The 19,691-nt window shown below is 47.2% G+C and overlaps 1 protein-coding gene across 1 annotated transcript in view; it reads right to left on the reverse strand.

Moving 5' to 3' along the window:
* Positions 1-820: 820 nt before the first annotated feature.
* SLC2A4RG (SLC2A4 regulator) overlaps positions 821-19,691 on the reverse strand; it is a 63,691-nt gene continuing 44,820 nt past the window's right edge. The window contains exons 5-9 of the mRNA XM_058175974.1: positions 16,765-16,865; positions 10,942-11,233; positions 8,609-8,737; positions 4,176-4,300; positions 821-3,210 (exon numbers count right to left, since the gene is read on the reverse strand). Of these exons, the coding sequence (XP_058031957.1) occupies positions 3,099-3,210; positions 4,176-4,300; positions 8,609-8,737; positions 10,942-11,233; positions 16,765-16,865 (759 nt within the window). The 3' untranslated portion in view covers positions 821-3,098. The remainder of the gene's footprint in view (positions 3,211-4,175; positions 4,301-8,608; positions 8,738-10,941; positions 11,234-16,764; positions 16,866-19,691) is intronic.

The following is a 19,691-nucleotide window of genomic DNA, read 5'->3' on the forward strand; positions in this document are numbered from 1 at the left end:
GACTTAAAGTTGCCAAGGTTGGAACCCCCCTGCTCCAGAGGATACCCAGTGGGGGTGAAAAATACCAATAAAGGAGAATATTTGTAGCTCAGGGTTGAAACGTGGGGTCCTCGGTGCTCTCCAAGCTTGGCTGTTTCCTTGCAGACCACATCACTTCCTAGCAGTAGCACTGATGACGTACCACGTTTGGGTGATGAAAGGTCTCAAGAAAACATGAAAAAGAAAAAGGCCTTTAAAAAGGGAGGCTTTTAAAAAGTTTTAACGCTTCCGTGGAAACCTGTCATCCGAAGACATATCAGGGTTGTGTGTTGGAAGCACACCGTCCACCCACACCCGACGCACGCAGAAATCAATCTCTGAAAACACGATGGTTAAAATACCAATCTGGCTAATATTGGCTTCAGTGGGACAGAATAGAAAATGGGGAGGCAGGAAAAGTTTTTTTTTTTTTAAAAAACACCCCTGTGCAGTTTGCAATAGTGCAAAGAAGTAGAAATCCGGGGGAGGTTTTTTTCTCCGCAGTCTCATTCCTGGTGAGTTGCACGTTGTCGGATGCAATCAACGCTTGCGCCAACACTCGAGGATCGTTGTAGCGGGGACAATCTCCTGGGGCCATTTGGTCTCGGAGCCTCTCTTCAGTTTGCAGGTCTTCCGAATCGGGTATTTCCATCCAAAACACAAAACAAGACTTTTTTTCTGGTGGTTTGCAGAATTAATCAGCATCTTCAAGGTGCCACAACGTGCCGTAAGAAAAGGACAGGTGCATGGAAATATGACTGGTGAGGTTAAACGGAAAATGGAATTTGGTGACGGAGCAGAACCTTTTTAGAGACCAGCTCGCTAAAAAGTGATGTTCAACGGGAAGGAATCAAGAATTTGAAAAGGCGGGTTGGGGCGGGGGGGAGTTTAGGTGTGCAAAACTTGTAAAAATTCCAGGCATCGTTCTCTTGGGAGCCTCTACCGTTCAAAATATGAGGCTGGCTGGCTTATATAGGATTCATTTTGTGCAAGGATTGAGAGACGCGCGGATATATCCCGTTTAGAGCCAAATTCTTTGGGTTAGAGCAGTGTCTTCCAGCCTTTGTGATTTTTAAGATGGGTGGACTTCAACTCCCAGAATTCCACAGCCAGCTGTGCTGGCTGTGGAATTCTGGGAGTTGAAGTCCACCCATCTTAAAAGTGGCCAAAGTTGAGAAATATTTTGCTAGAGAGACTTCAACTGATCTCACAGCGCCACCATCTGGTGACTCTTAAAAGCAAAACCAGTAAACTTCATGCCGGATCTTGAACCCGCCACTCCGAAACACCCCAAAATTTGCCACCAACACACACAATCCCGCTCCAAGCAGCCACAAAATCCACAGAAATGGCTTTAAACAAAGCTTAACCCCACTTCCAAAGTTCATATATATATATTGATCATCAATTGTGTTGTAAATGTTGTACCTTGATGAACGTATCTTTTCTTTTATGTAACACTGAGAGCATATGCACCAAGACAAATTCCTTGTGTGTCCAATCACACTTGGCCAATAAAATTCTATTCTATTCTATTCTATTCTATTCAACGCTGATCAACTTTTCTCCACGGCTGATGATGATTCTTCTTTTTTTTAAAAAATATCCTAAATCCAAAATTGACTTTTAAGCTGGGCCTTTTTTTTTTTTCTTTTTCCTTTTAAGGGGAACAAAAGAGCAGAGTGGAAAATCTTACCGATATTCTATCTTTGCTGTTTTAGATCGGAGAAAATATGCTATGACAGTGGACAGAACCATCACATTCCCATCACCCCGTTGTGTAAAAAAAACTGAGATTGCACATAAGGGAAAAAACGGCAATTTTTTTCTCACTGCTGTCAAGAGTCGGCTTGGATGTAAATTCAGTCCAGGTTGCAAATTGGTCGGGCTACATTTTTTTTTTGGCGCATAGCTTATTCCTTGCGACAGACTTTAACATTTCCATTCACGAGACGGTTTGCGTGGAAAAGAAATTTCCTATAAAGCGAGCCTTTCTTTGGCAGGCACCATTTGGGAAGGGAATATTTTTGGGGGAGGATGGGAGAGGGAATTTAAAAAAAAAATAATCAGAAAACTCCCCAAGATTGGAAAGAAACAGAAAGCAAAAAAAGAAAAGAACTTTTGATGTTTTGCTGACGTTCCGACAGGTTTGTATTTTTTCCCACTCTGTCCAGGCCGGAAATTCGGCTTCCAAACTGAATTTAAATCGAGGGGGGAAAAGCAGTTTTCGAGAAACCTGCTTGCAGCCAGCAAAATGAAAGTAAAGAGGAAGGGAAGCAAAGACCATTTCCTTTCCTTCCGACGCCTGTTTTTTTGTCTTCCGCTCTGAAGTCCTTAACGCCAAAGCTTCCCGAGAAAGGAAAAAAAAAATATTGCAGGACAGGTATCCAAAAAAACAAAACAAAAAACCCCACAACCCGTCAGGCTTGGCTCTCCCATCCCAGAGAACGAAAAATGTCCAAAGCTTTCACATCTCGGCTCCGAAGAACTTTCTGGAACTCGCGCCGTCTAAAACCTCGACATGGGTTGGCAGATCGGTAGCGACAGGTGAAGAAGGGAAAAGGGGAGGCGGCCGAGAGAACATAGCTTATTTCAGAAGTAAGAAAAAAAAATAAAAAATAACAAAACACCATCAAAAGACAAGCAATGGCTTCAATTTTCACATGTGTGGATGGACGCGGGTAAATCCAACGGAGGGGCTTGGATTTAGCAGGTATCCCTGGATGAAGAGAGAGGCCGTCCCAGAAGAATCTAGAAGACTCCCTGGGTGACACTTCGGCCGGCCGGGAGTGGGCGAGGCGGGCTCTTGTCTTCCTTTTGCAAAGGGTTCCCCCCCCCACAACTCCGTTCACCCCAGAAACTCCGGTTTCCTGAGCCAAGGCACAATTGGGAAAGAGCCCCCACCCCCTTGAAGAAGGGGGTGAGTGGACAGGTGGATCAGGGCAAGGTGTGTGGGGTGGGGGGGGGCAGACGGTGCAAGGGGAGATTAGGCTGGAAGGCACCAAAGTGCAAATCGCGCAACGCAGACGGAGAGGCCAAGGGCGGCCGAAGATTCCCCAAACCCCACCGCCCCCCAGAGCTCAATCGACGAACCGCTGGCAGGCTTTCTTCCAGCGACAGGCCGTGCACCACATGCTGCGGTTCTCCATCCCGTAGACTTTGCGGCATTTCTTGGCTTCGCCCCGCGGCTTCCTGCAAGGAGGCAGAGAGAAAGGCGGTTGATGGAGAGGGCGGAAGAAAGCGGGCGAGGGGCTGGAGGGAGGATTCAGGACCTCCACCACGGTATTTTGGGGTTTTCTTTTTCCCCTGGTGGGACCCGTCTACCAAGACAACGTGGTCTAACCCAAATATGGGACGGAGCATACTGCTTCCACTTTTACCTTTCGGCCCCAATCCAGGAGCCTTCGCAGGCGGTCACTTTCGCGACGAACTATTTTTGTGTTGACTTTATATTTTACCGACAAAGAAATAAAGGGAGCTAGTATAGTTCAGTGGTTTGAAACCCTAGTGCCGCGTAATGGGGTGAGCTCCCGTTACTTGTCGCAGCTTCTGCTCTTCGGCTTTGAAACACAGATGAGCACTGCCCCATATATACTAGTTGTTCCTGACTCTAGAGGGCGCTGCTCATCTCCGTTTCAAAGCTGAAGAGCCAGCGCTGTCTTAAGACGTCTCCTTGGTCATGTAGCCGGCATGACTCAACGCCAAAGGCGCACGGAACACTGTTCCATTCCCACCAAAGATGGTCCCTATTGTTTTACTTGCCTTTTTTACATGCTTTCGAACTGCTAGGTTGGCAGAAGCCGGGACAAGTAACGGGAGCTCACCCTGTTACACGGCACTAGGGATTCGAACCGCTGAACTGCCGACCTTTTGATCGACAAGCTCAGCATCTGAGCCATTGCGTCCCTTTCTGAGCCAAAGGTCAAAAAAAATGTGAATTTGGAACAGGCGGTGCGGTCCAGTGGCACCCGGCAGAACGGATATTCCAGAAAGCAACGGGTTTTCTTCTTGTGGTGAAGCACATTTTCTAAAGTCCAGTCAGAGGGACTCAGCCGAGCCTGGAGAACGCACTAGGGTCACCCAGAACCTGGGTTGGAGGTGCCAGACTGGGAAAAGGGGTGGGTGGAAAGAGAAGTTGCGATGGAAAGCCAACCCACCTGGTGCCTGTTGCAGGCTTTGGCACGGAAGAGGGCAATAAGGGTTGTCCTTTGGCAACTGACACAGGGGGGCCTTGCAGGCGTTTCTCTTCCGAATCGGCAGGTCGGATGGGAGTCAGGCAGCCCTGGTGGAGGAGGAGGAGGAGGAAGAAAAAGAGAGTGGGTCATTTGGAAAGGGGAGGAGATCTCAATGGCGCAGCTAAGAAGTCAACCATGGGGTCCTTAGTGCTCTCTGAGCTTGGTGGTTTCCTTGTAGTCGTTTCATGACCCAACTAGGGAACATCATCAGTGCTAGAAGGGAGTGGGGTTTCTGGAGAGGAAGAGGAGGACTGTGGGGGTCCTTGGTGCTCTCTGAGCTTGGTGGTTTTCTTATAGGCATTTCATTACCCAACTAGGAAACATTATCAATGCTAGAAGGGAAGGGAAGGAGGTTTGTGAAGAGGAGGAGGAGGAAGAGGAGGAGGAGGAGGAAGAGGAGGAGGAGGAGGAGGAGGAAAATGACTGTGGGGTACTTGATGCTCTCTGAGCTTGGTGGTTTTCTTATAGGCATTTCATTACCCAACTAGGAAACATTATCAATGCTAGAAGGGAAGGGGAGGAGGTTTGTGGAGAGGAGGAGGAGGAGGAGGAGGAGGAGGAGGAAAATGACTATGGGGTACTTGATGCTCTCTGAGCTTGGTGGTTTTCTTATAGGCATTTCATTACCCAACTAGGAAACATTATCAATACTAGAAGGGAAGGAAGTTTGTGGAGAGGAGGAGGAGGAGGAGGAGGAGGAGGAGGAGGAGGAGGAGGGGGAGGGGGAGGGGGAGGAAAATGACTGTGGGGTCCTTGGTGCTCTCTGAGCTTGGTGGTTTTGTTATAGCATTTCATTACCCAACTAGGAAACATTATCAATGCTAGAAGGGAAGGGAAGGAGGTTTGTGAAGAGGAGGAGGAGGAAGAGGAGGAGGAGGAGGAGGAGGAGGAGGAGGAGGAGGAGGAGGAGGAGGAGGAGGAGGAGGAGGAGGAGGAGGAGGAGGAGGAGGAGGAGGAGGAAAATGACTGTGGGGTACTTGATGCTCTCTGAGCTTGGTGGTTTTCTTATAGGCATTTCATTACCCAACTAGGAAACATTATCAATGCTAGAAGGGAAGGAAGTTTGTGGAGAGGAGGAGAGGAGGAGGAGGAGGAGGAGGAGGAGGAGGAGGAGGAGGGGAGGGGAGGAAAATGACTGTGGGGTCCTTGGTGCTCTCTGAGCTTGGTGGTTTTGTTATAGCATTTCATTACCCAACTAGGAAACATTATCAATGCTAGAAGGAAGGAAGGAGGTTTGTGAAGAGGAGGAGGAGGAAGAGGAGGAGGAGGAGGAGGAGGAGGAGGAGGAGGAGGAGGAGGAGGAGGAGGAGGAGGAGGAAAATGACTGTGGGGTACTTGATGCTCTCTGAGCTTGGTGGTTTTCTTATAGGCATTTCATTACCCAACTAGGAAACATTATCAATGCTAGAAGGGAAGGGGAGGAGGTTTGTGGAGAGGAGGAGGAGGAGGAGGAGGAGGAGGAGGAGGAAAATGACTGTGGGGTACTTGATGCTCTCTGAGCTTGGTGGTTTTCTTATAGGCATTTCATTACCCAACTAGGAAACATTATCAATGCTAGAAGGGAAGGGGAGGAGGTTTGTGGAGAGGAGGAGGAGGAGGAGGAAGAGGAGGAGGAGGAGGGGGAGGAGGGGGAGGAGGAGAATGACTATGGGGTCCTTGGTGCTCTCTGAGCTTGGTGGTTTTCTTATAGGCATTTCATTACCCAACTAGGAAACATTATCAATGCTAGAAGGGAAGGAAGTTTGTGGAGAGGAGGAGGAGGAGGAGGAGGAGGAGGAGGAGGAAAATGACTATGGGGTACTTGATGCTCTCTGAGCTTGGTGGTTTTCTTATAGGCATTTCATTACCCAACTAGGAAACATTATCAATACTAGAAGGGAAGGAAGTTTGTGGAGAGGAGGAGGAGGAGGAGGAGGAGGAGGAGGGGAGGGGAGGAGGAGGGAGGAAAATGACTATGGGGTCCTCGGTGCTCTCTGAGCTTGGTGGTTTTCTTATAGGCATTTCATTACCCAACTAGGAAACATTATCAATGCTAGAAGGGAAGGGAGTTTGTGGAGAGAAGGAGGAGGAGGAGGAGAGGAGGAGAGGGAGGGAGGAGGAGAGGAGGAGGGGGAGGGGGGAGAGGAGGAGAAGTTGTGGTGAGATTCCTAAACTAGAAATATATTGAATATATATATATATTGAATATATTGAATATATTGAGTATATATGGAAGCACGCCAGTATACAGGTAGTCCTCGACTTACAATAGTTCATTTAGTGACCGTTTGAAGCTACAACAGCACTGAGAAAAGTGACTTACGACCATTTTCCACCCTTGCAACCTATTGCAGCATTCCCCAGGGTCACGTGATCAAAATTCAGACACGTGACAAACCAACTCAGATTTGCGACGGTCGCAGTGTCCCGGGCGGGGGTCCTATGATCACGTTTGTGACCTTCCGGCAAGCAAAGTCAATGGGGAAACCAGATTCACTTGACAAGCCGTGTTCCTCACTTTAACCACTGCGGGCGATTCGTTTAACAACGGTGGCAAGAAAGGTCATAAAACGGGGCAAAACTCACTTCCACAACCTCTCGCTTCAGCAACGGAAACGTTAGGCTCAATTTGCGGTTGTAAGTCGAGGATTACCTGCATGGTGGTGAATAAATGACACAGGAGGCAACTGTCCATGGGGCCAGAAGAAAGATCCTCCTCCCATGGAGTTGATCTAAGGCAGCAGTCCACCAACTGAGGGCCCGCGAGAAAATTTTGGTGGTCCACAAAAAAATTATTTGCATTTTTTTATACTGCACTAAATCAGGGGTCCTCAAATTACGGCCCCTGGGACAGATACGTGAAATGAACGTTTGTGTTGCTGCAGAGTCTCCCCCTTCGGGGTCTTTTTGTGTGGGTCAGAGGGGGGCAGAAATTCCGACTTGGGGTCTGCTTCAGCCTCCTGGTGTGGGGCTTTGGGCGAAGGCTGGAGGGAAGCGCCGCTGGTGGCGAAGAACCAGAGGGCCTCATTCCAGTGGGACTGCCTCATGGCCTGGAACTGGTTGACCATCTCAGCCCGATGAGCCTCCAGGCGCCGGTACCTGGTCTTGCACTCCCGCAGGTCTTCCCTCTGCTTGGAAAGCCTATGCTCCTAGTCCTCAGTGAGGTGCTTCTGCTGAGCCTTCTTCTCGGTCAGATCCAATTTGAATTGAACTGTTTTGCCAACTCTTTCTCATGGTGCCTGCTTAGCTCCAACAACTGCTTCCTGTTGGGGCCCTAAGAAGCCCGGGCAGGCAGGGGAGGAGTGGGTAGGAGGGGAGGGGCGAGGCACCCCTCGAAGTGAGTGACATTCTGGTGGCCATCAAATTGGCCCAGTCACATGACCACCTAGCCACGCCTACCCAGCCGGTCATTAGGCAGATCCTATTATTTATTTATTTATTTATTTATTTGCATTTATATCCCGCCCTTCTCCGAAGACTCAGGGCGGCTTACACTATGTCAAGCAATAATCTTCATCCATTTGTATATTATATACAAAGTCAACTTTTATTGCCTCCAACAATCTGGGTCCTCATTTTACCTACCTTATAAAGGATGGAAGGCTGAGTCAACCTTGGGTCTGGTGGGATTTGAACCTGCAGTAATTGCAAGCAGCTGCTGTTAATAACAGACTGTCTTAGCAGTCTGAGCCACCAGAGGCTCAGTTTAGTTTAGACTCAGTTTAGTGGTCTGTAGGATTTAAAATTATGAATTTGGTAGTCCCTGAGGTCCGAAAGGTTGGAGACCCCTGATCTAAGGGGTCGCCTAGAAGCTCCTAAACTTTCCTCTCAAATTCAACTCTCTTCTTTTATGTACACTGAGAGCATATGCACCAAGACGAATTCCTTGTGTGTCCAATCACACTTGGCCAATAAAAATAAATTCTATTCTATTCTATTCAATTATTCTATTCTATTCTAGTCTCCTATTCTATTCTATTTCTATATTTCTCCTATATTATTTCTAGATTTCATTTCTATATTTCTATATTTGATGAACGTATCTTTTCTTTTATGTACACTGAGAGCCTATGCACCAAGACGAATTCCTTGTGTGTCCAATCACACTTGGCCAATAAAAGATTCTATTCTATTCTATTCTATTCTATTCTATTCTATTCTATTCTATTCTATTCTATTCTATTCTATTCTATGACTATCATTAAGGGTTGTATCTTATGATTCTTGATGAACTTATCTTTTCTTTTATGTACACTGAGAGCATATGCACCAAAGACAAATTCCTTGTGTGTCCAATCACACTTGGCCAATAAAAAATTCTATTCTATTCTATTCTTACCGAGGAAAAATATTGGGGTGGCCTTCATGTTACTCACCGAGGGGCTTTTGAAGAGGACGGGGGGCAGAGGTGGGGGGAAAAGGGCTGGTTGCTGCCACGATATGCTGATTTCCATCCCAGCTGGGGGAGCCTTCAGATCCGCCAGCACCCCGGTAGGACCCATCGCCTGAAAGCGAAAAGACAAAATGTCAAAAGGAGACAATGGGGAAACTGAAGGTTGGGAAACTTTACCGGTCAAGGAAAGGAGGAGGCATCAAACAGGGAAGTAGCCTTGAATTATTGCATCACCGCAAGGGACTTTGTTGTGACCCAGGCCCAGGTAGGTAGTAGTAGACGCAATCGGTTCAAAAACAAACAGCCTTTATTAGAACAGCTGAGAATTAACTCATTCTCGGCGGCGTCCAAACTAAATCAAAGCAAATTCTCCCTAACACAATTCTTCAGTCTTATCACCAACCTTGGTCTTAATTAGCCAAAGTGACAAAGGCTTTTCTTGGCAAAAGTTCAGAAGCAGAAGACGCCGACAAGAAATAAATGCAGCAAGACAAGGAGCAAGGCTATCAATGTTGTTTTCCGACAAAGAGCCCAAACGCCGTTGCTGGTCTTTTAAGCCTTATGGGAGGGGCCAATCATCTCTTGGCCTTACTCCTGAGTCGTCCTCTCTGCTTGAGCTGCTCTTGCCTTCTGGCAGCTCTTCTCATGCGTGGATTAGGAACAGGCTCCTCCTGTTCCTCTGCCTCACTACTGTCAGTCTCTGGAGGCTCCTGAGTCCACACATCACTTCTAGGTGGCCCTGGCCCCACCTCTGCCTCCGACGCAGAGCCCTCATCCAGGCCTTCCCCAGCCTCCAGGACTGGCCCATGTTCTTCCTCAGCCTCATCGCTATCCGACTCCACTGCCAGCTCCGCAGGCTGCTGGCGGACCACAACAGACTTAGAGACCTGACCCACCTCCCGCCAAGTTCCATGGAACCTTATCTGATTGTTGCCAAGAGATGGAAAGCAGTCCGGGAAGATGCTTGTATTATAGGCAGAAAACAACAAAGTACAGGTAGTCCTTGACTTATGTCTGTTTAGTGACCATTCAAAGTTACAACGGCGTTGAAAAAGTGACTTATGACCGTTTTCCCACACTTATGACTGATGCAGTATCCCCACGGTCACGTTGTCAGCCCTGAACCCTGACGCACACGTCATCAAAATTCAGATGCTTGGCAACTGGTCCGTATTTATGACGGTTGCAGTGTCAGAGGGGTCACGCGATCCCCCTTTTGTGACCTTCTGACATGCAAAGTCAATGGGGAAGCCGGATTCCCTGAACAGCCGTATTAGTAACGTAACAGCACTGGTTCACTTAACAACGGTGGCAAGGAAGGTCGTAAAATAGGGCAAATTTCGCTTAAGAAATGTCTCGCTTAGCAACGGAAATCTCGGGCGCGATTGTAGTCGTAAGCAGTAGTGGGATTCAAAAATTTTTACTACCACTTCTGTGTGGCTTGGTGGGCGTAGCAGGGGAAGGATACTGCAAAATACCCATTCCCTCCCCACCCCAGCTCCGTTCTGCAGGGCAACAAAAGAAGACCCAGCCAATCAGCTGGGACTCTGGAGGCAGTGAATAAATGGGGGTGGGGCCAGCCAGAAGTGGTATTTGCCAGTTCACCGAACTATTCAACATTTCCGCTACCGGTTCTCTAGAACCGGTCAGAACCGGCTGAATACCATCTCTGGTCGTAAGTCAAGGACTACCAGTGATCAATTTGAATCCTTCACGTGTGGATCTGGTGGACGTTGATCTGGCCGGAAAGGCTCCTTTGTGTTGTGTCTGTGCCCCCCCCCGCCCCGAGCCAGGCTCCCTGCCAGAAAGTGACTTGGAAAGTGAGGGGGAAGGGCCATCAGGACTTACCTCGGGAGCACCGGCTTCCCTGGCTCAGCTTTAGGAGCCAGAGGCAGGCCAGGTGGAGGAGATAACAAGGCCTCCGTCCCCTGACTCTTTCCCCCCCAGGCCACGCGTCCAGACCCAGCTGATGGCAATCAGGCCTGGCTAGACCCTAGGTTTCCTAGGCAGGAGAGGAGGGAACAACAGAAGCAAGGGTGGGGAAGGCCTAGGAAGTGCTGAGTCATGGAGCCACACCCCACAGGATATAAAGGCAGCGAAGGCTGCTATGGCTCTTCGTAGCAGGCAAATCAACTGCTTAACTAGAGCTGAAGTACTGTTTGTTCCTGGGTGACTCATCGGCATCAAGGGAGATAACAGAGACATTGGCAGATGCTCGTTATTTTGCTGCCAGAGCTGATAGTGCCGGCTAATTAAGCCATCGCTCGGACGGAGGCGAAGGGGGACAGAACACTTTGGATGACTATGGAAACGTACCTGATAGGCATGATCGGTTTGGATGTGTCCCAGACCTGTAGGTGCTGATTGGCTCAGGAGGTTTAAGGGTGCCGATTGGCTCAGGTGAGACACCACGGAAACCTTGGGGTTGAGTGGAATAGGCAGGATTTTCTGGACCTCTTCCAGGACTGGAAAGGGAGGGGGCACCGGGGAGGTTGGGGAGACAGGGGTCAGGCTGGAGAGACCGTCGGTCAAAGAATCCACGTTGACGTCCAGCTCGGTGTAGTAAAAATCTTCCTCTCCATCACTCTGATCCAGGTCAGCCTTCCTCCTGGGGGGAAAAGGGAAGAAAGGGCCCCTTAGCATCTCCAAAGAGAAAAACATCTGTGGAAGAGGAAGCTTTTGCTGGGAATTCAAGGGATGATCATCTCAGGCACGGTAGAAGGTCTCATGGTGCGGCTAAGGAGCACCATGAACGAAAAGTGGCAGGAGAAAAGAAATGCACAGGGAAGCTTGAAGAGCACAGCAGAAGGTGCCTTCTTCTTTTGGGATCATCTCAACCTTCTCTTTCTGGTACCATCTCAACCTTCTTTCTAGTATCACCTCAACCTTCTCTTCTTTGGTATCATCTCAACCTCCTTTCTGGTATCACCTCAGCCTTCTCCTTTCTGGTATCATCTCAACCTTCTCCTTTTTGGTATCATCTCAACTTTCTCCTTTCTGGTATCATCTCAATCTTCTCTTTTCTGGTATCACCTCAACCTTCTCCTTTTGGTATCACCTCAAGCTCCCATCTAGTATCATCTTAACTTCCTTTCTAGTACCATCTCAACCTCTTTTCTGGTATCAAATCAACCTTCTCCTTTCTGGTATCATCTCAACCTTCTCCTTTGTGGTATCATCATAATCTTCTCTTTTCACCTCACCTCACCTCAACCTTCTCCTTTTGGTATCACCTCAACCTCCCATCTAGTATCATCTCAACTTCCTTTGTGGTATCATCTCAACCTTCTCCTTTCTGGTATCATCATAATCTTCTCTTTTCTGGTATCACCTCAACCTTCTCCTTTTGGTATCACCTCAACCTCCCATCTAGTATCATCTCAACTTTCTCCTTTCTGGTATCATCTCAACCTCCTTTCTGGTATCACCTCTGGTATCATCTCAACTTCCTTTGTGGTATCATCTCAACTTTCTCCTTTCTGGTATCATCTCAATCTTCTCTTTTCTGGTATCACCTCAACCTTCTCCTTTTGGTATCACCTCAACCTCCCATCTAGTATCATCTCAACTTCCTTTCTGGTATCATCTCAACTTTCTCCTTTCTGGTATCATCTTAATCTTCTCTTTTCTGGTATCACCTCAGCCTTCTCCTTTCTGGTATCATCTCAACCTTCTCCTTTTTGGTATCATCTCAACTTTCTCCTTTCTGGTATCATCTCAATCTTCTCTTTTCTGGTATCACCTCAACCTTCTCCTTTTGGTATCACCTCAAGCTCCCATCTAGTATCATCTTAACTTCCTTTCTAGTACCATCTCAACCTCTTTTCTGGTATCACCTCAACCTTCTCCTTTCTGGTATCATCTCAACCTTCTTTGTGGTATCATCATAATCTTCTCTTTTCACCTCACCTCACCTCAACCTTCTCCTTTTGGTATCACCTCAACCTCCCATCTAGTATCATCTCAACTTCCTTTCTGGTATCATCTCAACCTTCTCCTTTCTGGTATCATCATAATCTTCTCTTTTCTGGTATCACCTCAACCTTCTCCTTTTGGTATCACCTCAACCTCCCATCTAGTATCATCTCAACTTCCTTTCTGGTATCATCTCAACCTTCTCCTTTCTGGTATCACCTCTGGTATCATCTCAACTTCCTTTGTGGTATCATCTCAACTTTCTCCTTTCTGGTATCATCTCAATCTTCTCTTTTCTGGTATCATCTCAACCTCCTTTCTGGTATCACCTCTGGTATCATCTCAACTTCCTTTGTGGTATCATCTCAACTTTCTCCTTTCTGGTATCATCTCAATCTTCTCTTTTCTGGTATCATCTCAACCTTCTCCTTTCTGGTATCCTCTCAACTTTCTCCTTTCTGGTATCCTCTCAACCTCCTTTTACTATAATCTCAAACTCGTAGTCCTTGGCCCATGCATAACTCCCATTTGGGTGAATTTCCTACACAACCATTCGAAATCTTTGTGGATCCTTCTTCAGATGTCCTCCTCAAAGGAAGCAAGGCAGGTGGCTATAAACAATGGCGTTCCCTCAACCACGGCATCCCCGTTTTATATATAGCCTTCCCCAGGAAAGAGCATTTGGTGGCTGATGGATCTTATGGAAGCCTACCTAGATGGCTTCAAAAGGGGAATCCATGAAGATCGGGTTGTCCCTGGCTGTGATTATTGAAGGCTCTTTACTAACCCCGAATCATAAGGGAGGTACTAATACCACTCTATAAAGCCTTAGTAATTCCACACCTAGAGTACTGCATCCTGTTTTGGTCACCACACTATAAAAAAGAGGTTGAGGCTCTAGAAAGAGTGCAGAGAAGAGCAACCAGGATGATTAGGGGACTGGAGGCTAAAACATATGAAGAACGGTTGCAGGAACTGGGCATGGCTAGTCTAGTGAAGAGAAGGACCAGGGGAGGCAGGATAGCAGTGGTCCAATATCTGAAGGGCTGCCACAGACAGGAGGGGGTCAAGATGTTTTCCAAGGCACCTGAAAGCCAGAAAAAAAACAATGGATGGAAACTGAACAAGGAGAGATTCAACCTGGGAATAAGGAGGAATTTTCTGACAGTGAGAACAATCAACTGATGGAACAGAAGTTGCCCTCAGAAGTTGTGGGAGCTTCATGACTGGAGGCTTTCAAGAAGAGACTGGACTGCCACCTGTCAGAAATGGTGTAGGGTCTCCTACTTGGGTGGGAGGTTGGACTAGATGACCTATAAGGCCCCTTCCAACTCTGTTATTCTGTATTCTATATCTATCTTCTATCTATCTACATTTATCTATTCACCTATATCTATCTGTCTGTCTGTCTGTCTGTCTGTCTGTCTGTCTATCTATCTATCTATCTATCTATCTATCTATCTATCTATCTATCTATCTATCTATCTATCTATCTCCCTACCTCCCTACCTACCTACCTATCTATTTCAATATGAAGAATGGTTACAGGAACTGGGCATGGCTAGTCTAATGAAGAGAAGGACCAGGGGAGGCAGGATAACAGTCTTCCAATAATTTGAGAGGCTGCCACAGAGAGGAGGAAGAGGGTCAAGCTATTCTACAAAGCACCTGACCAGAAGCAATGGGTGGAAACTAATTCAGGAGGGATTCAATCTAGAAATAAGGAGAAATTTTCTGACAGTGAGAGTAATCGACCATGGAACAGAAGTTGCCTTCAGAAATTGTGGGAGCTTCATCACTGGAAGCTTTCAAGAAGAGACTGGACTGCCATCTGTCAGAAATGGTGTAGGGTCTCCTGCTTGGGTGGGGGGTTGGACTAGATGACCTAAAGGGTCCCTTCCAACGCTGCTAATCTGTTACTTTAGTCTTACTGCTAGGAGCAATGGTGGAAAAAAGGCTCTGCCACCCCTTCCCTCAACCCACACTTGGTGTGCTTCTGAAGGTCATCCAGTAGCCACCACAAGACACTGCAGACTGGATCAAACAGACTCATGACCTTACTCTGCCAGGTGCAGAATAAAACAAACAGCATTAGGCCTTAGCTGTGTGAAGTCAGTTGGTAGATTCTCTGTAACTCCTTCTCAGAAGGCAGCCTATTCTTGCCCTCCCATCTGCAAGATTAGCCCAAATGTTTAAAAATACGTCTAGCAAACATTGGAAAGGCAATCAAGAAAACGGGCACTTTTTATCACATGTGGTGGCCTTGACTTAAAGCAAAAAAATACACTGGGCAATAATACACAGGTGGCTAGAAAAGATAATAGGGAAACATGTAAATTTTAAACCTGAACTGGTTTTTATTAGGGATGATATCAGAAAAAAATTGATAAGAAAAGTATGTGTTTAATATTACATGTCTTAACAGCAACGAAGGTTACCTTCGTGCAATATTGGAAAAAATGAAGAAACGCCGTGAAACGAAGAGATAATGAAGAAGGTACCAGATTGGGCAGAAATGGATAGACTGACATTGAAAATCAAACAGAAAGTCGATATGGAATACTATCAAACATGGAATCCATTTTACCAATGGTTGGAAAAAAGAGGTGGAGAGTAAGAATAGAATCTGTATTGCTAAGCAAATTAAATATCGTAGTTTTCGGAGTATAAGACGCACTTTTCCCCCCCCAAAAGAGGGCCATTTTTGGCCTCCCAAAACCCCGCCCCGTGTATCTCGTTTTTGCCAAAAACAGGCCCGTTTTTCACAAAAACGGGATGCGCAGAGGGTTTGGGAGGCCCGTAGAGTGCTCCTGGGGGCTGGGGAGGGCAAAAACGCGACACGTGGGGCAGGAGTGAAATCCAGCAGATTCTGGAAAACCGGTAGCGGAAACTTTGAGTAGTTCGGAGAACCAGCAAATACCACCTCTGGCTGGCCCCAGAGTGGGGTGGGAATGGAGATTTTGCAGTATCTTTCCCCCAGGAATGGGGTGGGAATGGAGATTTTGCAACATCCTTCCCCTGCCACGCCCACCAAGCCACACCCACAAAACCGGTAAACGGGACGCACAAAGAGTTTGGGGAGGCCTGCAGAGTGCTCTTGGGGGCTGGGAGGGCAAAAACGCGACACGTGGGGCAGGAGTGAAATCCAGCAGATTCTGGAAAACCGGTAGCGGAAACTTTGAGTAGTTCGGAGAACCAGCAAATACCACCTCTGGCTGGCCCCAGAGTGGGGTGGGAATGGAGATTTTGCAGTATCTTTCCCCCAGGAATGGGGTGGGAATGGAGATTTTGCAACATCCTTCCCCTGCCACGCCCACCAAGCCACACCCACAAAACCGGTAAACGGGACGCACAAAGAGTTTGGGGAGGCCTGCAGAGTGCTCTTGGGGGCTGGGGAGGGCAAAAAACAAGAGTGCTCCTGGGGGGTCGGTGAAGGCAAAAACCCAACGCGCGGAGGCCAAAATCTTTTTTTTTCTCCTTGTTTTCCTCTTCAAAATTGCTTTGCATAAAGTTTGGCTGCCAGGAGCTTTTAATTGTAATGGGATTTTCTGGAATGCTTACATTAACCCGAATCCCTGAAATTAATAACAGCACCCCCGAAAGGGGACTGTCCAGGGTACTGAGCCCCAGCATCAACCTAAACTTTCTTTTAATTTTAAGTTTACTCTAATAAATGGAACTTTGAGAAATGCTTGCCTCGGGGTTTTTAATCGGAGTGGGGCTTTCTGGAACGCTGACACTTGGTGCGCCTTATACTCCGGTGCGTCTTATAGTCCGAAAAATACGGTACCCAGACAAGACGATGTTTATTAAGCACTAAGAAATGTACTTCATAGAAAATGAATAACATTTATTTTTTTAAAAAAAAGTCAAGCTATTCGTGCCTGCCACCACACAGATGGTGTCCCCCAAATCCAAATCCAAATTTGGGGGACACAGATGGTGTCCCCCAAATCCAAATCCTGGGCAGGAGGTTGGACTAGAACAGAGGTCTCCAACCTTGGTCCTTTTAAGACTTGTGGACTTCAACTCCCAGAGTCCCTCAGCCAGCAAAGCTGGCTGAGGGACTCTGGGAATTGAAGTCCACAAGTCTTAAAGGGACCAAGGTTGGAGACCCCTGGACTAGAAGACATCCAAGGTCTCTTCCAACTCTGTTGTTGTTGTTGTTGTTGTTGTTGTTGTTGTTGTTGTTGTTGTTGTTAAATGACCAAGAGGCTGACCTACCCCAGGTGAATGGCTCGGATGTGCTTCTGCATCCCTGAGGAACTGCTGAGAACTTTCCCACAGCTCTTCCACAAACACTTGAACATCACCTTGGTGGAGTTCTGTAACATGAGAACATGCAGCTTAGGTCTGGTGCCGCTCAAGGTAGATCACACATCCCGTCTCAGAATTCCCAAGGTCCTCTTGAAGATTCAAATTCTACCAATGGGTCGGATTCAGTGGTGGGATTCAAATAATTTAACCACCGGCTCTCTACCCTAATGACCAGCTGGGTGGGTGTGGCCATGGTGGGCATGGCCATGGGGTATGACAGGCAGCGCTTGGCCTCCTGTGCCCCCCCTGGAGCAAAAACGGGCTGCGGGGTGTGTGTGTGTGCCCCACACCCCCCCTCTGCACCCCGTTTTGGGCCTAGTAGGCCTCCCTGCATTTACCTGGAAGCCAAAATGGGGTGAATGGGAACTCCTGAAAGGGGCAGGGAGGGGAGAGGCCAGCCAGCAATTTAACTACCGGTTCGCCGAAACCGGCTGAATCCCACCACTGGTCAGATACCTGGCCAACCTGACTTACAACCTACGAGTACAATTCTCCCGCCGTCTCTAGCCCAAGAAACTAGAGAGAAACTCAGAGATAATGGAATCGATGAGCGACGGGTTAGACTTCCTTGACAAGATGAATGTTGTGTTTCCGATTAGAGGTAGTCCTCGCCTTACAACCACAACGGAGTCCAAAATTTCTTATTCCTAAACGAAACGGGTGTTGCTATTCTCCAAAGCACCTAAAGGCAGGAGAAGAAGCGATGGATGGAAACTCATCAAAGAGAGGAGCCACCTGGCACTAAGGAGAAATTTCCTGACAGTCAGAACAATTAACCAGTGGAACTACTTGCCTCCAGAAGTTGTGGGTGCTCCACCGCTGGTTTTTAAAAAGAGTTTGGGCAACCATTTCTCTCTCTCAGTTCTGCCCCATTTCAAAACCTTTCTTGCCGTAGTTGTTAAACGAACCTTTGCAGCTGCCAGCAAGTTGCTGGCTTAAATTTTACTGGTTTTAAATTTTACTGGTTTTAAATTTTTAAATTTTCTATCATTAATTTTAAGGGTTTTTTTTAGTTTTATCTATTTTAAAGTTTTTAGGCCAACTATGTAGTAAGTTTTTTAATTTGCATTTTAATTGTATATTGTACTGTTTGTTTTACCTTGGCTGTACACCGCCCTGAGTCCTTCGGGAGAAGGGCGGTATAAAATAATATTTGAATATGTGAATTATTTATTGAATAAATAATAATAATAATAATAAAAGTTAGTAACACAGTTGTTAAAGGGATATGACTTCCCAGTTGACTTTGCTGGTCAAAAGGTCACAAAGGGGAATCAAATGACCCTGGGACACAGCAACGGTCATAAATAGGAACCAGTAGTTGCCAAGAATCCAAATGTAAATTCCCATGCTGCAACGGTCGTAAGTCTGAAAAATGGCTGTAACTCACTTTTTTTGGTGCTGTTGTAACTTTGAAGGGGCAGTAAACAAACTGTTGTACGTCGAGGACTATTTGTACAGGGAGTCCTCGACTTACAACCGTTCATTTAGTGACCGTTCAAAGTTACAACTTCACCGGAAAAAAAGTGACTTACGACTGTTTTTCAGACTTACGACCGTTGCAGCATCCCCACGGTCACGTGAGTTACATTCAGATGCTTAACAACTGACACACATTTATGACGGTCGCAGTGTCCCGGAGTCATGTCATCATCTGGTGCCGCGGTCTGACAAGCAGAGTCAATGGGGAAAGCCGGATTCGCTTAACGACCGGGTTGCTAACTTATCAACTGCAGCAATTCGCTTCACAACTGAAGCAAGGAAGGGTCGTAAAACGGGGCAATACTTTCCCGTTAACCACAGAACGTTTGGGCTCAATCGCGGTCGTTAAGTCGAAGACATACCTGCATGGCGGTGAGTCACGGCAACTGTCCATGGGGCCAGGGGAAATGTCAATGCTCAGTTGTGGTCGGAAGTTGAGGACTACCTATAACAGGGGTCTCCGACCTTAGTAACTTTAAGGCTTGTGGACTTCAACTCCCAGAGTTCCTCAGCCAGGAGTTGAAGCCCACAAGCCTTAAAGTTACTAAGGTTGGAGACCCCTAACCTACAACTTAACCTTCCGAATAAAATTTAAAATAAAATAGTTCGAAAGAAACTAGGGAGAGTCCCTTCTAAGCCTATTTGCCCTCCTTCCCATTATCCTTGCTGTGGGCTCCACGGTCTCTTATTTCATCATTCTTCCTTCCTCCGGCCTTCCAAGGTCACGGGGGTCAAACTCAATTTCATTGAGGGTCACATCAGGGTTGTGTTTCCGATTAGAGGTAGTCCTCGCCTTACAACCGTTCATTTAGTGACCGTTCAAAGTTACAACTTCACCGGAAAAAAGTGACTTCGACTGTTTTTCAGACTTACGACTGTTTTTCAGACTTACGACTGTTTTTCAGACTTACGACTGCAGCATCCCCACGGTCACGTGAGTTACATTCAGATGCTTAACAACTGACACACATTTATGACGGTCGCAGTGTCCCGAGTCATGTCATCATCTGGTGCCGCGGTCTGACAAGCAGAGTCAATGGGAAAGCCGGATTCGCTTAACGACCGGGTTGCTAACTTATCAACTGCAGCAATTCGCTTCACAACTGAAGCAAGGAAGGGTCAGAACGGGCAATACTTTCCCGTTAACCACAGAACGTTTGGGCTCAATCGCGGTCGTTAAGTCGAAGACATACCTGCATGGCGGTGAGTCACGGCAACTGTCCATGGGGCCAGGAAATGTCAATGCTCAGTTGTGGTCGGAAGTTGAGGACTACCTATAACAGGGTCTCCGACCTTAGTAACTTTAAGGCTTGTGGACTTCAACTCCCAGAGTTCCTCAGCCAGGAGTTGAA

The sequence above is a fragment of the Ahaetulla prasina genome, chromosome 3, assembly GCF_028640845.1.
Source record: "Ahaetulla prasina isolate Xishuangbanna chromosome 3, ASM2864084v1, whole genome shotgun sequence".
Taxonomy (NCBI): Eukaryota; Metazoa; Chordata; class Lepidosauria; order Squamata; family Colubridae; genus Ahaetulla; species Ahaetulla prasina.